Source organism: Aspergillus aculeatinus, assembly GCF_003184765.1.
Source record: "Aspergillus aculeatinus CBS 121060 unplaced genomic scaffold BO66scaffold_3, whole genome shotgun sequence".
Taxonomy (NCBI): Eukaryota; Fungi; Ascomycota; class Eurotiomycetes; order Eurotiales; family Aspergillaceae; genus Aspergillus; species Aspergillus aculeatinus.
Genome location: NW_020291472.1, coordinates 711,489 through 728,701, shown reverse-complemented (window position 1 = coordinate 728,701; position 17,213 = coordinate 711,489). Strand labels below are relative to the sequence as shown.

At 48.9% G+C, this 17,213-nt stretch overlaps 6 protein-coding genes across 6 annotated transcripts; 3 read left to right on the top strand and 3 right to left on the bottom strand.

The window, feature by feature from the left end:
* The first annotated feature begins 2,238 nt into the window (after positions 1 to 2,238).
* Positions 2,239 to 3,168, top strand: BO66DRAFT_388132 (uncharacterized protein). The gene is made up of 2 exons (XM_025646477.1): positions 2,239 to 2,962; positions 3,077 to 3,168. Exon 1 carries the CDS (start codon positions 2,622 to 2,624, stop codon positions 2,871 to 2,873), a length of 252 nt encoding a protein of 83 aa, XP_025508479.1. The 5' UTR covers positions 2,239 to 2,621; the 3' UTR covers positions 2,874 to 2,962; positions 3,077 to 3,168.
* Positions 3,169 to 3,197: 29 nt separating this feature from the next.
* On the top strand, positions 3,198 to 4,697 carry sec13 (GTPase-activating protein SEC13). The gene is made up of 6 exons (XM_025646476.1): positions 3,198 to 3,290; positions 3,358 to 3,402; positions 3,499 to 3,614; positions 3,688 to 3,718; positions 3,809 to 4,218; positions 4,281 to 4,697. Exons 1-6 carry the CDS (start codon positions 3,288 to 3,290, stop codon positions 4,603 to 4,605), a joined length of 930 nt encoding a protein of 309 aa, XP_025508478.1. The 5' UTR covers positions 3,198 to 3,287; the 3' UTR covers positions 4,606 to 4,697.
* A 489-nt stretch (positions 4,698 to 5,186) lies between these two features.
* BO66DRAFT_365069 (putative MFS myo-inositol transporter) lies at positions 5,187 to 7,131 on the bottom strand (the record flags this gene model as incomplete). The annotated part of the gene is made up of 3 exons (XM_025645199.1): positions 6,824 to 7,131; positions 6,425 to 6,721; positions 5,187 to 6,333 (listed from the first exon to the last, which is right to left on the bottom strand). Exons 1-3 carry the CDS (start codon positions 7,018 to 7,020, stop codon positions 5,187 to 5,189), a joined length of 1,641 nt encoding a protein of 546 aa, XP_025508477.1. The 5' UTR covers positions 7,021 to 7,131.
* A 192-nt stretch (positions 7,132 to 7,323) lies between these two features.
* BO66DRAFT_388126 (putative AAA family ATPase GCN20) lies at positions 7,324 to 10,522 on the bottom strand. Its single transcript, XM_025646475.1, has 8 exons — positions 10,090 to 10,522; positions 9,296 to 10,021; positions 9,151 to 9,231; positions 8,795 to 9,098; positions 8,564 to 8,737; positions 8,425 to 8,511; positions 7,904 to 8,372; positions 7,324 to 7,833 (listed from the first exon to the last, which is right to left on the bottom strand). The coding sequence occupies exons 1-8, from the start codon at positions 10,150 to 10,152 to the stop codon at positions 7,482 to 7,484; spliced, it is 2,256 nt and encodes a 751-aa protein (XP_025508476.1). The 5' UTR covers positions 10,153 to 10,522; the 3' UTR covers positions 7,324 to 7,481.
* A 1,144-nt stretch (positions 10,523 to 11,666) lies between these two features.
* BO66DRAFT_312844 (putative longevity-assurance protein (LAC1)) lies at positions 11,667 to 13,229 on the top strand (the record flags this gene model as incomplete). The annotated part of the gene is made up of 4 exons (XM_025643367.1): positions 11,667 to 11,802; positions 11,901 to 12,211; positions 12,282 to 12,569; positions 12,639 to 13,229. The coding sequence occupies 4 exons, from the start codon at positions 11,667 to 11,669 to the stop codon at positions 13,227 to 13,229; spliced, it is 1,326 nt and encodes a 441-aa protein (XP_025508475.1).
* Positions 13,230 to 14,057: 828 nt separating this feature from the next.
* Positions 14,058 to 17,154, bottom strand: BO66DRAFT_425625 (uncharacterized protein). Its single transcript, XM_025650241.1, has 6 exons — positions 17,094 to 17,154; positions 16,819 to 16,885; positions 15,811 to 16,598; positions 15,416 to 15,702; positions 15,237 to 15,361; positions 14,058 to 15,184 (listed from the first exon to the last, which is right to left on the bottom strand). The coding sequence occupies exons 1-6, from the start codon at positions 17,113 to 17,115 to the stop codon at positions 14,290 to 14,292; spliced, it is 2,184 nt and encodes a 727-aa protein (XP_025508474.1). The 5' UTR covers positions 17,116 to 17,154; the 3' UTR covers positions 14,058 to 14,289.
* Between the last annotated feature and the right edge of the window lie 59 nt (positions 17,155 to 17,213).

The window sequence follows — 17,213 nt, the reverse complement described above, 5'->3', positions numbered from 1 at the left end:
GCTGTAGTTAGCTTTCGGATGGGCCGGCGAGAACCCGACTACATAACAAGTAGCCATTGGAAATTAGATTAGATGTTCACAGGTATTAGCAACTGATATTCTACGTACTCGTGCCTACGAGCACATGCATAGTAGTAGCTTTTGAGATTCGTGCTTGATAAAGGAGGGAGATCTGGATCGGGCTTTCAGCCAAGGTAACCCAGATCGCATCAATTTTCCACCCTAGACAGATGTTCTCTGAACTGATATACACTGTACTCTGTAAGTAGGTGAGGCTTATGGCAATAACAATAGGCGATGGTACTATGTGCTGTAACTACTACGGAGTAGCCCGTCAGCCTTTCAGGTACAGCACTTACCGAGGGTCGTTCCAAGGCACGGGATTGAAGGGAACAAGCGGGATGGATGATGCCTTACCTTACTTTTCCTCCAGTCCCACAGCGCACTCCCATCCTTTTCTAGCTCTTGCTCGAGCTGATAGAAAATTTTCTGCCGCCCTTTCCTCGGCCCCGATTTCCCGCTACGTATTCACTCCCGCTGCTGGAGAATGACGACAGACCACACTTTGCATTACCCGCCAAGCGCGTAATTATTTTCCGAGAGTGGCTGGATTTTGTCGACTTTTATGTAAAGCATACCCAAAAGAGCTGTGATGGATGGATGGATGGATGGATGGATGGATAATTGAATATGTAGTGTCCGATCTGTCATCGCTCCATCTAGTCCAGGACATGTTAATTCAGTGCGCAAACAAGCAGACCTACACAATGCACAAGCGCCAGCCGGCAAGCTTTGGCCATTATTTTCATCTATCCCTCCGATCTGAACAGCGCTACAATCCCCAGCACGCGAACAACCGAAGGAGGTGGGTGAGGAAATAGTAAACCTGATAAATTACTAGCGGGCTTACCGGTAGTACGTCTGAGATGTCAAAATGCCAGGCCAACGGTGTCTATCAATAAGTTATCGGCAGTAGTCCGTGTCTACCTACCTAGACTACTCCGTCGCCCCGAGCTTATTTGGTAGGCCCAAAGACCATGACAATTTTGATTAGTATCTACTAAGTTATTACATAGTACGGAGTACCTAGTGACAGATCACATTAGTCGGGAGGGAACGTGGGCTGCAAGTTTCTTCCCAACCGAGGTGCTCCGCTTTTCCTGGCCCGGCCGATAAGTTAGTCGGTCGGGCGGTCGGGATGGAGCTTTGAACTATTCGTGTTAACCTCTAAGTACGTAGGTACTGTACACTATGAAAGAGAATTCTCATTTCGTGTTACGGAGTACTTCAGATCCAGAGCTATTGACTGCTATGGTCAACGCTCTTAGACCTGTTATTGTTTCGAAAAGATGTCACATCATTGCCTTTGCTGCTCTTGAATCGAGATCACCGACGATAAAGATTTAGAATGAAAACCACACTCATAGTCGAATCTTTCATGATACTCAACCCTCCTCCCCCCCTTTGACTATCCCATGCATTACTCCGCTTCAGGTGCATCACCCGCCTTAATTATCCATCATTGCCTGAGCAACAATAATACCTCCAACGAGTATCAGTCTTTTGGCCGCGCTTCTTCGTATCCCAGGGTTTATTCGAGGCTCTTGTTTCAGGATCTCCTTTTTGGCCCCTTTGCGGGCATAGACAGACATGAGCCCTTGCTGCTCAAGACACCTTGGAATTGGCTAAATCTCCCCCCACGCTCCTTTGGGTCCGTCAAAATCAGGAACCCGCCATTGCCCTTACAGTACTTCTCTAGTCCGAACTGATAGTGCGGCTAATCTCCTAGGTGATTCCTGCATGTATCATCTGTCCTTATCTCCTTGGACAAATCGGGCCTTGATTGGCGAATCTAGCAGGGATTGCATGGTTCCGTGAACAACTGTCTTGACGCGAATCACACAAAACTCAAATTGACCATCCTTGCAAGAACCTATCGAATCTATCTAGTACCGTAATTTCTCTTCCAGAGCGGGTAGCGCCCTTGAACGAGGCTTTGGTGTATATCGAACTGGTGGCTAAGCTGAACCGAACGGCGCGAAACACTCCTCAGCTTGGGATTGGCGTGAGGGAGGAGCTCGACTCTGACCATTGCTGTACATAAAGCCACTGGACTTGCGGCGTTCTCCGGCCTTCGTATTCTGCAAAACCATAGCATTGATCAATAGCTGTAGCAACGAGTTCACACGAGTTCACTAAGGCTACGGTGAGCCTCGTACCGTACCTAGGCTGTCCCCACACTCCTGACGCTGAGTGCACCGGTACAGTGCATGCTCACCGCCTACCGCCTAACTTCCTGGATAGCGCATAAATTGGTAATCTGAGGTAACGTTGGCGTACTCAACCCATCAGTTAATACTTTAATGATATTGCAATCTTGCCCATAAAGCTATGTACAGTAGATAAAAATCATTACTACCCACTTACTGGACCGCCCACAGGTAGGCCAAAAACAAGAAGGTAGATGAGAACTGCACATTCCTAGAAAGCCAGAATCAGGCACCCACGAATTGCATGGACAAGAACAAAAGAGGCGAGTATCAGGTGTGTGAAAGCCCAGTCAAAGACCACACGTAGACACAATAGCCGGAGCTTAGGCGTCCTTCAGAAGATCAATCCGCATGTTCCCAGCTCAGCTCGCCAGCTCACTTCGCGTCGGTGCTCTTACAACTCTGATAATCCACGTCTGTCCCTCGCTGTATGTCATTGTTCAGAGGGGCTTACTTCTTGCGACCCTCTTCACAATGGAGACGAAATCAGTTAACTACTTCATTATAGGAAACTCAAGGAGCCAGAACATGACCCTGTGCTGGAAACCCCAACGAATTCAATGTCGCCGGCAAAGACGTGACGGACGGATTGCTAGGAACTGAGAGCGCGGCGGGTTTTAGAACCGCCGAGATTCATCCTTTGGGAGATACTCATACTTCATTGCTGGGTGCAAGATGTTCAGTATCAATTGGTATGGACAAACTGGACAAACAAAAATTGGTTGCCTTTGTTCTTCTATAACCTGAGGCCCCTCTCACGTGCCTGGATTCAACAGTGACCAGAGATGGCTGACTGAGCCGATAAGATAAGATCGGGCTGCGGCTGACTGACCGCGTAACGGACAAGCTGGCGGTGTTTTGCTGCTGCTGCTGCCGCTGCCGCTTCTCCTACTTACGTTACCACATCGACCCCCTCGCTGTCCTCTACCCATAAATTGCACCACGTCCTTTACGGCACTTTCGAAGTTTCTATTGTTAGGCACTGCAGGTTATACTTGGTGCTGCACTTCATTCAAGATGGTATGTTCTTCTTCTCCATCCCTGAGCTTCTCGTTTGTTAACACGGTCCCCCGCGAGGGGCGGATAGGCGGCTGCGCAAGTGATCTCCAATTCTGGACACGACGATATGATTGTATGTTGACTGCGGGCGGAGGACAACTCCATTGTGATCACCTGATTACAGTAACCTCAATTAGCACTTTCATTCGCTGACCGGGTTGGGCTGTAGCACGACGCGGGTCTGGACTACTATGGCCGCAGATTGGCGACATGCTCCTCGGACAAGACGATAAAGATTTTCGAGGTTGAGGGTGAAACGCACCGACTAGTCGAGACTCTGAAGGGGTAAGAAGTTTCAACAAGCACACAAGAGCATAAAAGTACAATCTGTGATTCTGACCCAAGACTATCGACCTAGCCATGAAGGAGCAGTGTGGTGTGTTGCATGGGTATGTTATAGAAGATGCCGAACTTGACGAGCCTCTTTCGAGTCTCTCGCTGTGAGTTAATGACATGATGCTTAACTGTAATCCATCTAGGCGCACCCGAAATTCGGCACGATTCTGGCCTCCTCCTCCTACGATGGAAAAGTGCTCATCTGGCGTGAGCAACATCAGAACACAACGTCCCCTGTTGGCGGTGGTGCCTGGACTAAAGTCTTTGATTTCTCGCTTCATACTGCTTCGGTAAACATGGTGTCCTGGGCTCCTCATGAAAGTGGTTGTGTCTTGGCCTGCGCCTCCTCGGACGGTCATGTTAGCGTCCTTGAATTTCGCGACAACAGCTGGACTCATCAAATCTTCCATGCGCACGGTATGGGTGTGAATTCCATCAGTTGGGCGCCCGCTGCAGTCCCTGGAAGCTTGATCAGCGCCAACCCTGGACTGGGCCAGCAGCGCAGGTTTGTGACAGGTGGAAGTGATAATATGCTCAAGATCTGGGATTACAAGTAAGCCCGTCGCGGTTTTTCATATCAAGGAGCTTGCTAACTGATACGTCACCATAATACAGCCCTGAGTCTAAGTCATACAACCTCAACCAGTCACTAGAAGGCCACACCGATTGGGTCCGGGACGTCGCCTGGTCGCCCAGCATTCTTTCCAAGTCCTACATCGCATCCGCTTCGCAAGACAAGACTGTTCGGATCTGGACCTCTGATGCATCAAATCCCGGGCAATGGACCAGTCAGAAACTCGAATTCGACACTGTCCTGTGGAGGGTAAGCTGGAGCCCTAGCGGCAACATTCTCGCGGTGAGTGGCGGAGATAACAAAGTCAGTCTGTGGAAGGAGAACCTCAAGGGACAGTGGGAGAAGGTCAAGGATATCGAAGAATAGGGCTTTTGCTTTCCTACTGGTTATGCGCCTCACATCTATTGCAGTAATAGTCATACCGAGCGTCTGCCGGTCATTGTACACAATATTCCACCAAGAAATCACGCAAGTGAACTTGTTCGCACTGGTAAAATAGTTCCTAAAAGCAAGCATTTATACTCGGTCATCCCGGAATGGATCTATGCATTGGAATAAAGCAGTCAAAGCAATGCTACGAAAGTAAGCTACCAAGGCAAGCAGTCTTTGTAGTCAAGGTACATAACACATCACAGCAAAAATAGAGCTAGATTGGATCCTAAATCTTCTATATTGGATTCAACGTGCTGATTGATATCTAGGAAGTCAACTAACTTAAAAGATATAGCTCAGTACTGGTCACTTACTAGACAGGACCTTGCAGAATTTGGTACTTATGTGCTTTGTGATTACCATAGTCAGATGATTCACCCCTCCAGATTGTTCTGCTCAATTCATCTCATTCTTAGTGGGGAACGCCAGCTAAGCCCGTGCCCGTCATCAGTCACAACTAGAGAAAGACTTTTGACCTTGGCATTTGGACTACTCCGTAGCACCTTGCACCTGGTTTAGGGACGACCATGACCCCGTACCAGACTCTCTTGTACCCCCCAACCATTGGCCAGGAGATCTTTAACCTCTTCAAGGCTGAGCCCACTCATCTCGGGGTAGATAGCCCACACGCCGATCCACCCCAGTACGCATACAGCCGCATAGGTCGCGAAAGTCCATGCCGGTGATAGCCATTCCATCATAGGTAAAAATGTCAACCCGACGATGAAATTCGATCCCCAATTCGTAGCTGTTGCAAGAGACGAACCTAACGAGCGTACGTTCAGCGGAAAGAGCTCCGATTGTTGCCAAGGAACATTGCCGAGGCCAAAGGCGTATGAGGCCGTATAAACCGTGAGACAGATAAGGACTAGTAAGGGGAGGAGGGAATCTTCGACCATCGCAGCATCGGCTCCGTTTGATCCCTCAGGTTCGAATGATGACCTAGGAAGAGCCAAAGTCCCGAAGGCCATAGCGCAAGCGACGAGCGAAAGAACCATGACAGGTATGGAATAAAGCAGAATGCGCCGCCGGCCAATTCTATCAATATATATGAATGCCAAAAGTGTGAAAACGAAGTTGGTCATCGCTACTGCCAGTGCCGTAAGGGTAGGGGAGGAGAATGAAAGAATGGCAAAAAGTGTACTCGAGAAGTATAATAAACTGTTGAACCCGCATAGCTGCTGTAGGCCTTGAAGAATAACTGCTATGATCAATGCCCTGCGGTTACCACCAACAAGAAAGAGACTGCGGGTGCGCTGGGTGGCATTTGCAACCCAGTTTTCACTGTGTCCGGGAGACTTGTTTGAATGACCTGTGATCTCGGCCTCATCGGTAACTTCTTGTTGGATATCATGCAAGATGCTCTCGACAATTTGCACATTTTCGTCATGAGCCTGGTAGACCTGCAATAGGACATTTGTGGCTGCGTTCTCGAGACCTGCCTGCACCAACCATCGTGGAGTTTCGGGTAGAGTACCAACAGCGATGCACTGAAAGATAGCAGGAATCATCCCAAGGCCGACAATATAGCGCCAACCGCCAGGTGTGTTGGACAAAAGCCAGCCAACAATGTAAGCTATGACTTGCCCCCCAGTGATGAGTAGACACAAGATCGTCACCAATCTTCCACGCTCATGGGATGGCGCCAACTCAGAAATATACCTGAAACAAATGTCAGCATAATCGGTCGAGATCGATCCCCCGTATGTCTTTCTCCGATATGAAGCAGGTATCCGTGAGCTACGTGACATACAATGGCGTGACCAAGCTCGCCCCACCAACAGCCAAGCCGACAACGCTCCTCCCTACTATCATAGCCCAAACAGTAGTGGCTACAGCCTGTATGAAAGCCCCCAGGGTAAAAAGCACGTCCGCAATGATTATAACCTTTTTGCGTCCGAATTTATCCGCCAGTATGCCCGCCAGCGGGCTTGCGACTAAAGCAAACAAGCTTGTGCACGATGTTACAAGACTCTTATCTAGAGTAGTGAGGGGACGATTAGAAAGATCCGAGCCGATCGACACGAGCGTTGATGAAATGACACCTGTGCTTTAGACAAATAATCAGCCACTTGAACTATCAGAAATCTTTCTGCTCGCCGACTTGGAATCTCATGCCCGGGCCAAGAATGATCAATGAAACACCACCTACTCGTAACCGAAGAGAAGCCCACTAATTCCAGCAGAAAAAGTCAAGGACAATATGAAAAAGTCTCCTGTCAGTGTTAAACTGGGCCGAGAAACCCGAGCGTCCCCATCATCGCGTTGTGACGCTCTATTTGCCAACGAGCGTTGGGAAAGTAAAGGGGCACTAGAATCCGCCACCTCATTCTCGTCCCTGCGACTCATAGCTTAGTAGTTTATTGATTGGCGCGTGTGAAGAGGTTCGACATCGACATCTGCATTAATCGGTGTACAAGGGGGTTCAAAGTTTCGTACGTAGTTCGAAATGGAATCAAGCACTCGGATCATATCTGGGGAAGACTATTAATTAGTTAACTTGACTAGTTAAGTTAGTATAGTTTACATAAGCAAGAGCGAGCCCACTACCCAGTTGGCGATGCCTGTCAAGCAACGCAGTCTTTTGCATTAATTACTACCCACGTACATACTCATTACCACCTACATAATACATATGTACGTACTTTCGTAGACAAATAGTTGAAATAGTTGGGCTAAGCAAGACCAGTTGAATTGAAATTTCCACCATCTTAAAAGACATAGGATACACACACGCGTGGTAACCCAATGACGTAAGTACCTTCGTCTACCTGGACCTCACTGGGCTCGATCATCCTAGGTCCTCTGACTTAGTGCGGAGCAGCTACTCCGGCCTCGTTGGCTTGAGCACTGATCAACTTCTTATAGGCATTCACAGTGCCATCGAATTTGTGAACCGTGCCCTTGTCGCAGACCCACAAGCTGGTGCAGACATTTTGAAGCATCGTCACATCATGCGATACCATCACTACACCACCCTCAAAGTTTTGCAGAGCCTCGGACAGCGCATCCATACCTTCAATATCCAAATGGTTAGAAGGTTCGTCCAGGACCAGAATGTGCGGGTTGGTCAAAGACAGGCAGGCGAAGGCGACACGAGACTTCTGACCTCCAGACAGGAGCTCCATGCGCTGGAGGCCAGTCATTCCAGTGATACCGAAACTATGATCAGGCAGAGGCAATTGTTAACAGATATAAGACAAAGGTTAAGGTGAAGGAGACTTTCACTTACGCTCCAAGGTGTCTCCGATATTCCTCGTCTGTCTTTCCTGGGTAGGTCTTTGCCATGAAACTCACGGCACTGGTCGTCAAATCCAAGGCATCCACATGATGCTGTGCGAAATATCCGATGCGCAGCCTGGCATGTTGTGATATGAAACCAGACGTCGGCTGAAGTTGAGCCGTTAGCAACTTGAGCACAGTGGTTTTACCCGCACCGTTAGGTCCAACGATGCCAATACGTGAATCAAGCTGCACATCGAGGTCAATGTTTTTAAGAAGCGGTCTGTCCTTCGAATAACCAAATGACACATCCGTCATCTGTACAATAGGAGGGGAAAGCTTCTCGACATCGGGAAACTTGAAGTGAACGACATAATCACTTTCTGGGGCTTCCAAGATGGGCATTCTTTCGAGTTTCTTGATCCTAGATTGCGCCTCAGACGACTTGGCGGCGTTGTAACGGAACTTATCGATAAATGCTATTCGGATGAGTAAGCTCCAATACAAAACTTTTGTATGGTAGAGACATACCTTGCAGATGTGCGCGTTCGGCCATTTGTTTCTCGTATTCGCGTTTCGCATTCTTCTTCCGCTCTTCCTTGGTGGCATAAAATGAATCTGCGATATCATCAGCTTGAACATTTTTCTCCCAGCACTTTGAGGTACTTACCGAAATTGGCTCCCTTGTAGTAGTCGAGTCTCTCAGAATGCTGATGCATGATATCCGTGGCTACTTCGTTCAAGAAGGCACGATCGTGAGAAACCACAAGGATGGTGCTAGGATAGGTTTGTAGATAGTTGGACAAGAAGGTAATCGAAGGCACATCCAACATGTTGGACGGTTCTGCATACGATTAGCATTCTGTCAAGAGATGACCGCCGTAGTGTCACTCGATCATACCGTCCAGTAAAAGCAGATCAGGCTCGCAGAAAAGTGCCCGAGCCAAGGCCAATCTCATCCGCCAACCACCCGAGAATGTTTTTGTTGCAAACTGCTGCCTCTCGGGTGAAAAGCCAAGGCCGGCCAGGATACTAGCGGCACGAGACTCGGCCTTGTCCGATTCCATTTCTGCAAGCTTCGCATGAATATCATTCAAGGTAATATCCAATCCTTCCCTTTCGTGGTCAAGTCTAGCGGCATCCTTAGAAGTGTCCGCCATCGACGATCTCTCTGCTTCGATCTCGGCGAGCTGCTTAGTGATTTTCTGGAAGCAAGTCAGACAGGTGAGACAGGTCGAAACAGGCTAGAAAACTGACCTCTAGGTCGGCCAATAGACGCTTGCGCCAGACATCAGCATCCAAAACTGCTTGAAGCGCAGGTGTATCATCACCCGTAATCTGGACATCCAGTCAGCAAACCATGGTTTTCTCTGAGGTTTCGAGCACGAGAGACCAGACATACCTCTTGTTCAACATGAAGAATCGAGATATGGCTGGGGATTGCCACTTCACGCCGACTCAACGCGCGCAGAAGAGTACTCTTTCCGATACCGTTCTGACCCACGAGACCATAGCGTCGGCCATAAGCCAAAGCCAATGAAGCGTCGGTCAAGATACGATGCCCGCCAACAGAGATATCAATACTGTCAACCTTAATATCCTTACTCTTTGACTGGGAGTCAGAGCCAAGTTGAAGAGGGTTGACAGCCATGAAGAATTCCTCGTAGGACATGGTGCTGTCGGGCTGATTCAAGAGACGGGAAGATTCGTATTGCACCGTCTTCATCTGTTTCTTTTCCTGCTTAGCACGAATCTTTCGTTCTGCCTTCTCTAACTTCTTGCGGTCAACACGAGACTCCACTTTCCTGGCATTCGCAGACTCTAGGTCGACGTTGCCTCCCGCTAGACCCAAAGTCGAGGAGATGTTTTTCTGAGAGCCAACATTGATCGCCTGGTCAAGCTTTTTGGCAGTGAAGGGCATCTGTCTACGCTCTGCGTTCACTCCATCAGACGCGCTGAGAGAAGCGATAAATTTTTCCACGAGGTTACGAATGGCCTTTTCGTTCTCAGGTGAAAAGTCTCCCGAGGCAGAAATCAGAAGCGCCGTGACCATATCGGCAGCTTCGGACAGCGGCGACGGCCCATTTGCATCTTCAACGTAGGCTTTAGAAGCATGAGCCAGATAGCCCTGCAATGCGTCAGCGATAGTGTTCCAATCGAACTACTTGTCTCAACAATACGAATCAGGATACTTGCCACGGAATATTCGGAGATCACATGGTCGATACCGGGAATCTGTGCCTGTATTTCAGCCTCCATTGTGACGAAGGGAATCACGGCCAAATCAATGAAAGCCAGTAGCGGAGGAGCGGAGAAATTGGGATAACTATATTAGCACTTTCAGTAGTTGCCTTGAAGGAGGATTCTCCTTTCTCAGGCTAGTAATGCAGTTACTGTGGAATATGTTTTCTTGTCAAAACAGCTTGACAATCTTTTTTTGCAGGGCAGGCAGAGCTTTGGGGTGGCGGCTATTGGGTGGGGTCGGCTTAAGCGGTGATCCAAACCAGCGGACGGGATGATCAAATCTACCATGCATATACGGAATGGACACAAAGATAAAAGCAATCTTGGTGCCCTCGCAGCCTGAAGTAGAGGCCGAATTCCTGGAAATATATATCCCCTAAAATTCCGAGTCTTTCGAGAGCAGTATCAATCTGTATGACAGAGGATATTGTAATGACAGAAGGTTCAAGACCGGTCACATGACATGATCGCTATTCTGCCTATTGTGACCGCCCAGTTGAGCACCAACTGGCTTTTGATCTCCCCAAGTTAGGGCGGTACTGAGAATCGAATATTGACAGCTGAGGGGTACCTGAGGGGCAGAAGCATTGCCAGTGCCACTGAAAGTAGACTACGTACTGTACTGTTGGGGATCCCTTAGCACGTACGTAACGGGGTCCTCCCGGGGGTGGGTCGAAATCAGCTGAAACCGACTTGATACACCATCAATCTTCCACTTCCCTCTACCTTCTCGTCGCTCTTCGCAAAACTTCCCATATGTTCTGGGTGATGTTCAAAGCCTCGAACCGTCACAAGAGTTAGATGCATCAGCAGTAATATACTCGAGTACATACTTCGTACACAGAGGCCGTCCGGTGTGATTCCGCCCAGAATCTCCACTCCACTCATTTGGGGAGATTCAAAATAAAAATAACTCAACTAGGCTTTTCAGCGGACGGGGAGAACCAAGGGCGAGAACATCAAGGAGGCTCTCCCCGCTCCTCCCTCCCTTCCCCTCTCCTCTCGGTGCCTATCTGATTTAAACAATCGATGGATCATTGATTGATTGGAATGATTGATTGGAAATCCCCTAACAATTCCTAATCTCTCTGAAGAGTTAGTTTCCCGCCGTGGAACCTGTGGGATTACAATAACAGAAGTTCGAGTGGGCGGGAACCACTTTCGCCCGCCGCTCGCTACTCCTCCGTTCCCTCTTTGGCTCGCTCTCTACCGTACTCCCTCAACTTATATCTGAACTCAACTCACCTCATCTCAACACGCCTCAATCAACCTCTCACGGCCGAGACTTCATCGCTTTTCTCTTTCCCCCCACCTCTTCCCCCCCTTTCTGGAGTCCCATCTCTCTCCTTCCCTCTACCATACTCGAACGTCCCGGCTCTCGACAGTTCTCCTTCTTTACACCTTCCCTCCCACTTTCCCTCTCGCGCTATCGTCAATTGGACATTCCTTTCTGCAGAACTGCTGCTTCTGCTGTCAGGTCTCCAATTTCAGCCAGATACCCCCTCCAGGCTCTCCCTCCTACTTCCGTCATGGCCACCGACGTATCATCTCCAGTCTCTCAGTCGGTCTCGGAACTCAATGCCTGCGTTTCCACTTCTACCAGTCATCACCGCCCGGCGGTCAAAGAAACCACGTTCCGCGAATGGATGTTGCATAACCAAATCGGTACGGACCATTCCAATGGATACATGATAATTTAACAATGCCATTGTTGGCGCTTTGGGGTCAACTGTCCTGCTTACCTTAACGTTCGTTCACCGCAGGGATTACCTTGACTACTCTTGCGATGTTATTGGCCGTCCATCACCTCTACCCTTCCCTCAACCCCTACACCACGCCGTTCTTTCAGCTTTCCTACTACCAGCCTGCTTCCGGGGACTACGTACAAGGATGGGATGATGTTTGTTTTGTCGCCAGCTCCGCACTTGTCTTCATCGCTATCCGGGCCATTCTCATTGACTGGGTTCTGAGGCCCATTGCGCAGCATTGGGGCCTGAAGCGGAAGGCGTCGCTTCGTCTGGCTGAACAGGGCTGGCTTTGTCTGTATTATGGCTTCATCTGCTCCCTCGGAATGGTTCGTTCACCAGGATTGCGCCTGTTTGTCCGCCTGCTGGTCGTGTGTTTTGACTAACACAATAAAACAGTATATCTGGTCCAACTCTGACCATTGGGGCGATTTCAGCAAAATCTGGGACCAATGGCCTGCGCGCAATGTTTCAGGTCTTATGAAATGGTATCTCTTGGTACAATTGGCGTTTTGGGCACAGCAGCTTTTGGTGATCAATATTGAGGAGCGTAGAAAGGATCACTACCAGATGCTGACCCACCATGTAATCACCATTGCCCTCTTTGGTTCGGCTTACGTCTACGGCTTCTACAATGTCTCCAATGTTGTGCTCTCGCTCATGGACATTGTCGATCTCCTACTGCCTGTAAGATCAAGATGCTCTCTAAGATTTCCACCCTCGTTCGAAGTCAAATTCACTAACTCACTGGATTAGACGGCCAAGATTCTCAAGTATCTGAAGTACGAAACGAGCTGCAACATTGCTTTTGTTGTGTTCATGGTTACGTGGTTGATCACTCGACATGTTTACTACCCAAAACTCTGTTGGTCGATTTACAAGGACGTCCCTGCCAAGATGTCTTACGGATGTTACTCAGGTACAACTGCGGAGATGATTTCTACCAATGGCTACCCGAGCGCATGGTCGTATCTGGTCTCCCCCTTCAAGGATCTGAACGGACCGATTTGCATGAACCGCACCGTCAAATGGATATTTCTTTCCTGCCTTCTGGCACTGCAGCTGCTGTCGCTGATCTGGTTCACCATGGTAATTCGCGTGGCCGTGGGCGTCATCCGCACCGGTAATGCTGAGGAACCTCGCAGCGATGACGAAGGAGAGGAAGAGGAAGAGTACTTTGCTGAAAAGGATAACCTCAATGGATCCACGCATGCGATCGACAACTCCAATGTTGACTGGCGTCGAGCCAATGGTTCCTCGGCTGTGCGGCCTCGGCGAGTTCGCCTTGGAGACCAAAGCGATCGCAAGGCGCTTCTAGGTCGCATTGGCTGCGACAAGCCCACGTAATCTGCCCACGCTCTTTACCTTCTTTTCTTTTCTTATTCGCCTTTCTTTTATGACGATATCACGGATATTGATACGGACATGCCAAAATCATCTCATTACAGATTATATGAAAGAAGTGAATAAATTCGGGTAGGAACAGGTTGGCATGCACCCCCAAAAGTTCTACTGCCAAGTGCTGTTCACCTTTGCATCGGCAGGCTCCATCATTAGATTTCTATTCTTATTATTCCTCTTATTCATCTCTATCTTCGCGCTCGATACCATTGACTTTGGTTGATTGTGGTTATATTATGTTGCCTTGCCTTGCGTGTTATGTACCGCTTGTCTGATTGGTTCGTTTCTTTTATGTTACGAAAAAAAGATTGCATCACGATAAGACTCTTCTTATCTCGTTCGGCAGTCTGGTGGGACGGCTGCTATTCCTATTCCCGTACATGCTCTTTACTCCTCTTTTGAGTTTATCCCAGGGTGATGTTATCCTGATCGATATGCACGAGATGGATGCGATCTCACACATCCTGGCTTTCTGTGATTGTTGCTTTTGCACTTATGATTAGATAGATACTTCATCGCATTCGCTCGTCGCATAGACAGAAGCGATGGTCTTACTTTGCATGTAGCCCCACCAAATAATCGTAACCCTTTAGACATTGAAATGGTAATTTCTGGATCAATTGATGTTGTGTAAACAGTTTGAGCAAAAGGTGGATAGCCGATAGCCGACTACGAATTACCGACAGCCTACGGAATCATCTTCACATGGAAGAGAGTTTACCGGCAGGCTGCCTCCTACTGAAGCCCTGTGTATATAAGCGCTCGTCATGGTTTGTTTGTCAATAGCGAACGAACTTCCTTGTATACGAGATCCATTAATTGCCAGTCTATCCGTATCCATCCTAGCCCATGAACGTCCCATTGTCTCATCCATCATAAGTCGTGAAAGGTAAGATTAGCTTAAATGGAAACCGAAAGCGAGCCCCCAAAGCAAGATATTCGCGTGTTATAATTTGAGGTGGGGTTGTTATGCATGAAGACGAAAAGCAGGAATAGCAAATGATTTTTACGTGTAAGCAAGTACATTGTTGTCTTCAATACTTGTGGACGTGGAGGTAACTGAGGACAAATTAAGTTCGAGAATATCTTCACGCATTTGTACCTCATTCCAGAAGTAGTCCGTCGAGTGAGTCTGGTAACTGAGTCGCTTCCGCGTGCGAGCCACGTGCGTTTCGGCGTCAATTTCATCCGAACCCAGCGCGCATTCCTGCTGTGTGACGATGAAGTCAATCAGTACTTGGCGAAGTCGGTCCCAAATGGTTCCGTGGCGTTTCCATTCGAGTCGTTTAGCGATCCGGACCATCCGCGAGACAATCCAGCATCGATCTCCAGCGTCACCTGGTCTATTCTTGGGATAACCGCCATTGTTGAGAAATAGCCAAAGAACTGATGTAATGCTGGGGTTTGTGAAAGGATTGAGATTGCGGACTTCGAGGCTGAGCCAGTCGAGATACTCGTCCAGGTTATGAGAGTTCAGGTAGCAGTCGTATAATGCGACGGTGAGGAAGAAGAGGCAAGACATGCAGGTATATTCGTCGATGAAGCGGATGTCCCGAATTCCGTGGTCATAGTCCGGCAGCGTTGTCAAGATTGAGTAGAGCTGGGTGCCAGGACGAAAATGCTTTTTTCGGCGAGGAAAGGTCTCTGGTACGACGGCATAAGGAGAGTTCAAGCATAAGCCCTCCAATTCGCGAAGGCGACGAAAGAACCGCAAGAAATCTTCGCATGCCCTAAATTGTGCACAGAGACTATCGGCATCCTCTGAGGTAGTAGCATCATGAGGAACAGCAAGATGTAAATTGGGGTCCAAGAAGTCGAGAGGAGGAGTTTTATCAGGAACGGTCCCTGTCCAAGGTAGCGAGGTACTGATGATCGCCTTAGGGGCGCAACTGAAGTCCACCCTATGCCCTGTCAGCACCAGACTAACATCGGAGGGCATATGTATGAACTTACCAGTAAAGCACTTTCTCCAGGAAAGGGCTAGTGAGTCGCATGCCATGCATTCCGCCTCGATTCCTGATCATCGACGATAATCCGCGGAAATGCATTCGCTCGATAGATGCATCCTTGGACCATTTCTCCAAAATTGTTAGTCATTTGCATGCACGATGGGGTGCGACAAGCCACGGTACCTCGATGACAGCCATTGTGGCGACAGCATAGATAGTCCCGTCATGCTGCCCAGTTGCATCCCCTTGAATACGCTCGTTCATGAACCTCAGTGCTCGCATCTTGTGAGTCAGGCTCTGCACAGACTCCGCCTTTCCCTCAACACCGGCACGGTGCTTGGATGCAATGGCAAGCATAGCCTGGAAGGGAAGACCGTCATGGAGCGCTATCTGCCGGAAAATCTCCATCATTGGGTTGTTCGCGATAGAGTCGGCAAACTTGTACATCATGGATGGATAGGTCACAACGACTTGGTTAAGTTAGCCCCCGTCCGGCACTTATCGGCTTTCATTTCGGGTGAAGATCAAGCGTTGCACCGCGGTTTTAAAGCGACATGCGAACGAGCCTTACCACTTACAGTGTTGAATCAGTTCATGATCCGCCTGGCTAATAGCAATTGGATAGCAGCTGAAGGGGTCTCGAACGGCCCCTTCCCCTGGGCTTACCAGAGGATTGGATGATCCAGACTTTGTGGCCGGACGCAACGAGGCATCTTCGCGTTTGACCTTGTGCAATTTCGGAATGAGCAAGCGCGAAGAGCTCTTGGGCTTCTCCGGCGTCTTTTTATCCTCATCGCTGCTTGGGGACGAGGCCTTCTCTGACTTAACAGTCAGATCCTCTTGAGCATCGTCCTTCACGGCCCCTGTTGAAGAGGACGAAGCTGAGGGCTGGAAGTCGAGAGGAGAGCGGGTAGACCAACCTCCTCCCGGTACGCGAGCCGTTCCTAGTCGAGCGATACTGTCCAAGCGCCGTTGATGCATATACTGGCGCATAGCATGACGTCGGACCTGGCGCCGAGATTCATTGTCGGTCACTAGCACAAACTCGAAGTTCCTTGATCCGGCTTGATGGGCCGATCCGTTTGATTGCTGGCCTTCGGAGGAAGTACTGGTCTGGTCCGCCGCATGACTACTCAAGACTTGACGAGCTGCTGGTGGGCCCAAGTCATTCACATTCTGGAGTCGAAATTCTAGTATCTTATTTTGCCCTGATTGCCGATGTCCCTCCTCACCCATGATCTCATGATTTGACCTGGATGGGGGGGGTTGGAGGGTCTTTGCTGCAGCTCTATGCTCAGTGGAGAATGCTTGGTAACTTCTGCTCAATCGGAAGGACACATTCACAGCGCGACTGGTATCGCTATCACTAGCACGATAACAATAACAATAATAATGATAATGATAAAAATAATAATAATAATAAAAATAATAATAATAATAAAAACAACAACAACAACAATAATAGGGCTGTGGCCTTGAACAAGAGAATGTCGTTGACTCGTTGGACTGTCAAACTCCAATGTTCGCTGTCAGCCCGATTACCCCTTTCGGCTCCAGGCCCCACCGCTCCCCACGTGACAGCTTACCGTAGATGACTCATCGAGATATAAGGGTTCGTCCGGAACAGTACAGTATGGTAACTTTTACGTCGTACTGTACTGTACATAGTACTGTAAGTAAATAGGAGGCTAACAAATCCCGAGTCTTTGAATCCGCTAATTTGCCGGTCCACTGTCACTGGAGGCCTGGAAATTAGGCTCTCCGACAGCTGCAGGCTCGATTGAGGCTCAGCTCCTCCGTTCCAGTGTTCGGAGGAGCAGAGCCCCCTCAAGTAAGTTAGTGTAGGTTGCGTACTACGTACGCGTACGTATGTTCTCACACATGTACAGTGACTTACTCGTATTAGGGAAACAAGCACAGTCTCCACCGTCTTGATTTGTTCCAAATACCCAGACTCTCCCCCACGGGGCGGCGAGCCTAT

What these genes read in the sequence shown, in the direction of transcription:
- BO66DRAFT_388132 (XM_025646477.1), top strand. Translation starts at nt 2,622, where the DNA reads ATGTTCCCAGCTCAGCTCGCCAGCTCACTTCGCGTCGGTGCTCTTACA.
- sec13 (XM_025646476.1), top strand. An exon ending in CTAGTCGAGACTCTGAAGGG is followed by an intron (nt 3,615 to 3,687) that starts GTAAGAAGTTTC and finishes CTATCGACCTAG; the next exon opens with CCATGAAGGAGCAGTGTGGT. An exon ending in CTCAAGATCTGGGATTACAA is followed by an intron (nt 4,219 to 4,280) that starts GTAAGCCCGTCG and finishes ACCATAATACAG; the next exon opens with CCCTGAGTCTAAGTCATACA.
- BO66DRAFT_388126 (XM_025646475.1), bottom strand. Translation starts at nt 10,152, where the DNA reads ATGGAGGCTGAAATACAGGCACAGATTCCCGGTATCGACCATGTGATC. An exon ending in CGAACGCGCACATCTGCAAG is followed by an intron (nt 8,373 to 8,424) that starts GTATGTCTCTAC and finishes TCATCCGAATAG; the next exon opens with CATTTATCGATAAGTTCCGT. An exon ending in TATCGGAGACACCTTGGAGC is followed by an intron (nt 7,834 to 7,903) that starts GTAAGTGAAAGT and finishes GCCTGATCATAG; the next exon opens with TTTCGGTATCACTGGAATGA.
- BO66DRAFT_425625 (XM_025650241.1), bottom strand. Translation starts at nt 17,115, where the DNA reads ATGTGTGAGAACATACGTACGC. An exon ending in TCATGAACTGATTCAACACT is followed by an intron (nt 15,703 to 15,810) that starts GTAAGTGGTAAG and finishes AACTTAACCAAG; the next exon opens with TCGTTGTGACCTATCCATCC. An exon ending in CTGGAGAAAGTGCTTTACTG is followed by an intron (nt 15,185 to 15,236) that starts GTAAGTTCATAC and finishes GACAGGGCATAG; the next exon opens with GGTGGACTTCAGTTGCGCCC.